The sequence below is a fragment of the Nicotiana tabacum genome, chromosome 5, assembly GCF_000715075.1.
Source record: "Nicotiana tabacum cultivar K326 chromosome 5, ASM71507v2, whole genome shotgun sequence".
Lineage (NCBI taxonomy): Eukaryota > Viridiplantae > Streptophyta > Magnoliopsida > Solanales > Solanaceae > Nicotiana > Nicotiana tabacum.
In genome coordinates this window covers 90,762,932-90,768,227 of record NC_134084.1, presented here as the reverse complement: position 1 = coordinate 90,768,227, position 5,296 = coordinate 90,762,932, and the positions used below count along the sequence as shown (strand labels likewise).

The 5,296-nt window shown below is 34.3% G+C and overlaps 1 protein-coding gene across 1 annotated transcript; it reads left to right on the top strand.

Moving 5' to 3' along the window:
- The first annotated feature begins 3,104 nt into the window (after positions 1 to 3,104).
- LOC107815672 (uncharacterized protein At5g39865-like) lies at positions 3,105 to 5,085 on the top strand. Its single transcript, XM_016641294.2, has one exon. The coding sequence runs from the start codon at positions 3,646 to 3,648 to the stop codon at positions 4,855 to 4,857; it is 1,212 nt and encodes a 403-aa protein (XP_016496780.1). The 5' UTR covers positions 3,105 to 3,645; the 3' UTR covers positions 4,858 to 5,085.
- Positions 5,086 to 5,296: the final 211 nt, after the last annotated feature.

Below are 5,296 nucleotides of genomic sequence, written 5' to 3'. Positions count from 1 at the left end.
ACTTGGCTTGAACTCCCTTTGTTTCTCTTCATGTATTAGGAGGGAAAAAGCTTGTGCCAAAGATAGCAGGGGTTTTATTATCAAGATGATTCCTCGCACTATTGTATAGACCTCATTTAGGCCCATCAAAAATTGAATAAGGCGTCGATCCTATTCTACTTTGTGTATCATCTCTTTTGATCCACATGTGCAAATGCAGTTGCACTAATACTTAGCACTCAATGTGTTCAATTCTTCCCACAATATCTTCATTCGTGTGTAGTACGTAGTGATATCTAATGAGTCCTGAACAAGGTTATTGATCTCTTTTTGGATCTGATATAACTTCACCTCATTTGTTTGATCATATCAGCCTTCCAACTCCCTCTATAACTCGACAAAGTCAGTTACATACTCAACGCTATCAGAAATCTCCTTTACAAGGGAATTGAGGATCTAGGATGTCACCATCTCGTCACATCTTTCTCATTGACGAAATTGAGTTGAATTAGGGCTAGGTTTCCTACATTCCCCATTTATAAACCTTAGTTTGTTCTTAATTGATAGAGCTCGTAATACACTTCTTCTCCAAGATCTATATCCAATTCCATCGAATGGAACCAGCACTAACATTGCTCCAGTACTGTCCGATGGATGAATATACAAAGGTCTGCTTGCATCGATGACGACTGGTCATTTCTGGTCGCATCGGGGTTGTTTCTTCGCTTTGATTTATGGCCATTAGAAAGGTACTAATTGATGAAATTAATTAGTGTATCAACTGATTTTATGAGTAGAAAGATCGTTTCACTGAAGAACTCAAATTCGTGTGCAAGTTTTAGCACAAATTGAGGAATCAAAAAACTCTAGAATTTGGAAAAGAGAGAAGATAATTTTTGAGATACTGAAAGAAGAATTCCGGTGGACTTCGAGTAGATACGTTCAATCGGGCTCTGATACCATATTGAGGTCAGCTTGGGACTGAGAAAATCAAGCTCACGCAAGACCTCCAATGGAGGTTCTAGAGGCTTATGAGAAAACAAAGATAGATAGAGAAAGAAAGAGTAAAAGATAGAATATGGAAAATGATATTCTATTTTTCATTATTATTGTAAAGTGTAAAGTATGTATATATGTACATGTACACGTATATATGACAGCTAAGACAAAAGACAACTACTAACTACTGTGTATGGCTAACTGTATAACAAACTACTAACTCTATAGTTGTGCAATACAATACCAATACAAGTACATATAATACAATAATTTAAGTGCTATTCTCAATAATTGACAATTTCAATTTGAACAACAATAGTGCTACTGGAAAGAAAATTGTTAAGTTACAACTCTAAAATCAAACAATAGAAATTCATTGTTGAATTTCTTGAAAACGAAAAAAGAAAGAGATGAGAAAAGAGAAAAGAAGCAGATAAGATCAAAGGAAGAAAAACAAGGCAAACGAAATAAGAGAGAGAGAGCGCAATAAAGAGAGAAGGAAAAATTGTATATAATTGGTAAATTATACATGAGAATGTAATTAAGGGTGTGTTTGGTATAACGGAAAATATTTTTCGTGGAAAATGTTTTCCAAGAAAATATTTTCTTGGAAACCAAGTAGTAATCTTATTCATTTTTCGGTGTTTGGTATGCAAATTAAGGAATATGACTTCTCAAGAGTATTCATAAATAATTTAGATATAATAAGCATGAAGCCATAAACTTTCAAACCAACAACCTTTCGAACCCACATTTTTCATAAACTTTTGAACCGCTAAATTTTCGAAACCGCAAAATTTCGAACCCGTAAACTTCCAAACACATAAACCTACGAACTCATAACTTTGGAACTTGTAAAATTTTGAACCTTTAAACTGATAAATAAAAAACTAAAATTGAAAAATATGTTAAAAAATATTTTTTCGGGGGGGGGGGGGGGATTGGGGTGGGGTGGTAGGTGGTGCAGAAAAACCAAAAAACAAAAATTTGAAATTGCAAAAAAAAAATTTACGGGAGGAGAGGTGGGGGTGGGTGTGGGGTGGATGGGTAGTAGGGTGGGTGGTAACGGAAAAACTAAAATTTGAAAAAAAGAGAGAGCCTTTTTTAGAGTGAGGGGGTGGGGTGGGTGGTGAGGGTGGGGAAGGTTGAGAAGGAGTTTTATAAAATATTTTCTCTTCTCTTGATAAAGAAAACATTTTCCTCCAATTGAAGGAAAATGAGTTCATAAAGAAAATGTTTTCAAAAACATTTAAGCCAACCAAACATGAAAAAATTAAAAATTATTTTTCAAAAAATATTTTCCTTCGTAGCAAACACACCCTATGTGATAACATCTCTACTAGAATAAATAAATTTATAATTTACTATATCTAGATAAAAATCTTTTTTTTTCCACTTTTATGATCTCCAAAATGGTCCTTGTTTGTTTTGTTCTTACCTTTCTCCATTTGCCAATCAAAACTCTTTATATGTGTTTTATTTATCATCAAAGTAACTTGTTTTGTTTTTCAGTTAATTCATTGAATTGTATTCTTTTATATATCGTGAATATTTCATTTTTATTTTCCTTTGTAAATTTTGGCAATATACAATCTCGCATTTCTTTGCATAGACAAAAAACCGAAAAGAAGAATAAATCGTGCATTTGAATTTGTCTTCTGTATAGATTGCGTAAGTACTTGAAACAAGAATTCCCTTAATTATATTTTGAGAGGATTCTATCTTCAATAGGAAGCATTGATACTGTACAATATTTGTAATCTTGAATATTTTACTCTATTGTTTAAATAGTATATAGTATTTATAGTAAATACTCCCTCTGGTTCACAATAAGTGACCAATTTACTTTTGCCACGTCCATTAAAAAATACTAAATTCTATACAAAAATACCTAATATGACTAAATTACCCTTAATTAAATATTTAATGTGAGGAGTAAGAATTTTTTTTAGGGATATATACATAAAGGTAATTTTATAAAAAGAAATTAAATTTTTTATTGATTATATAAATGAATATTTATTTTGGATAAAAATAAAAAAGCAAATTGATCATTTGTGTAGAGAAGGGAGTACAATTATATTAAGCATTTAATTGACTTTTAGCTTTTTGTAGACTTTGTATTAGACGAAAGGATTAATAAGAAAAGTGTAGAAAAATGGCTGTTAGTACGTTTCCTTCTCAAAGCTACCGAAGTTTGCATTTATTTCCAATCTTTTCTGTTATTCAATTCGTCATCTTCCCAACTGTACTTTCTCAACCTCCTCTAAACTAGCTCCTTCAAACCTCATTCTTTCTGTCAAAAGTTCCACTTTTTTTTCTGGTAAGCTCCCACTTTTTGTTTTTTTACCTTATGCTTTCTGTCAAAAGGTTTCAATTTTTTCTGTTAAGTTCTTGCTTTCTGTCAAAAGATTGCATTTTTCTCTTTTAATCTCCTGCTTTCTGTCCAAAGGTATCTTTTTCTTTTCATTTTGGGGGTTAAGTTCTTGCTTTCTGTAAAAAGACTTCATTTTTATCTGTTAAGGTGTAAGACTTCATTTTTATCTATTAGGGTGTTGCTTTCTGTTCAAAGATTTCATTTTTTTGTCAGTTAAGTTCTTGTTTTTTGTTCAAAGATTTCATTTTTTCCCCTTCTAAAGGTTCAATTTTTATTGGCTTAATCCATTCATGGGTTGTTCTGCTTCTCGTTCCTATGACTTTGTCACAACAGATCCACAAAACCCATGGAATTGTTCATCTTCTTCACATTCACAACAGTCTCCATATTCCTACTCAGATTCATCTTCAACTCCAGTTTCAAGAACACTCTCTCTCCCTACTCCTTTGGTTCACCATCCTGCTATGTGCAAAGGTGACACCAATCATTTGGTTTCACTTACGTCTACCACCTATGGTTCACTTGTCTTAATTGATACCCCAATTCCAAACCCTAACCCTAACCCTAATTTCCATGGGGGGAATTTCACCAACCCTACTACCCAGATGATAAAATCCCTAAATGGGACTGACCCACAAGACCCTTTATCCCCTGATTCAGTAATCAACACTTGGGAGCTCATGGAAGGACTTGATGACTTTGATTTCCATATTGTGCAGTCCAAGATTGAGTCCCCTAGAAAGCCCAAATCCAACAGTCTTGATATCCAATGTGAATTAGATACAAATGAGTTGGAAAAATCCTATGAGTTTGTTGAGCACTGGGATTCGAAGCCATTATGGAAGCATTTGTCTGAGGAACAATTGCTTGCTAAGATGGACCCTAATGTAGCTTCAAGTTATAGACAAGCACTGTCTTCCAAAAGATTTGGGTATAAAGAGTCAGAAGATTGTCCAAAGCCCAATATTGTTAGTTCGGTAGAGTTAGAGTCGAGTAATGCAAGTTTATTGAGCTCATTGTTGCCCGATAATGATTTCCATTTAAAGGGTACAGAAGACAAGATTGTTCTGTATTTTACTAGTTTAAGAGGAATCAGGAAGACTTATGAAGAATGCTGCACTGTGCGAATGATCTTTAGAGGGTTTCGGGTATGTGTAGACGAAAGGGATGTATCTATGGATGCATCATATAGAAAAGAGGTGCAAAGCATTTTGGAAGGAAAAACAGTTAGTTTGCCTCAGGTGTTCATTGGAGGGAAGTACATTGGCGGTGCGGAAGAGATTAAGCAACTTCATGAGGCTGGAGAACTGGCTAATCTTGTGGAAGGGTTTGCAGTTAAGCATTCTGGTTTTGTTTGTGAAAGCTGTGGCGATGCAAGGTTTGTACCCTGCCCAAATTGCAGTGGGAGTCGAAAAGTATTTGAAGAGGAGGAAGGGAAATTGAGGAGGTGCCTGAATTGTAATGAAAATGGATTGATTCGATGCCCTGGCTGTTGCCCGTGAAAATTGATCTCCATTGGTCATGTACATGATTCACTATTTTAATTGGAGATTTATGAATTATGTTATTACTTATGTATTGGTGTTGAATTCTGTAGTGTCTTCTTGTAGACCTATTTCAAGTGTCCATATTCTCTAGTTCTTCAAGATTCTTGTTCACTCTCTGTTTGAACAACTCAGAAGCAATAAAATCCCAGGAGCACATAATCTTTATTTGTTTGCCCCGACAAATATGTGATTTTGAAATGTTCCTCTTTCTTCACCTCAATGAAATTGTTGTTTCTTCTATTCTGAATGGAAGTATTCCTGGGACTCTTTGAGATTTTAGCTTCGGTAGGCTACATTTTCAAATATTTCGACATGTTTTTTTTTTCTCTGCAGCTTGTAGTTAGTATCAACTCTTTTGAGCTCATGGATTCATGTTGGTAAATTCCTTTCTTGG

What these genes read in the sequence shown, in the direction of transcription:
- LOC107815672 (XM_016641294.2), top strand. Translation starts at nt 3,646, where the DNA reads ATGGGTTGTTCTGCTTCTCGTTCCTATGACTTTGTCACAACAGATCCA.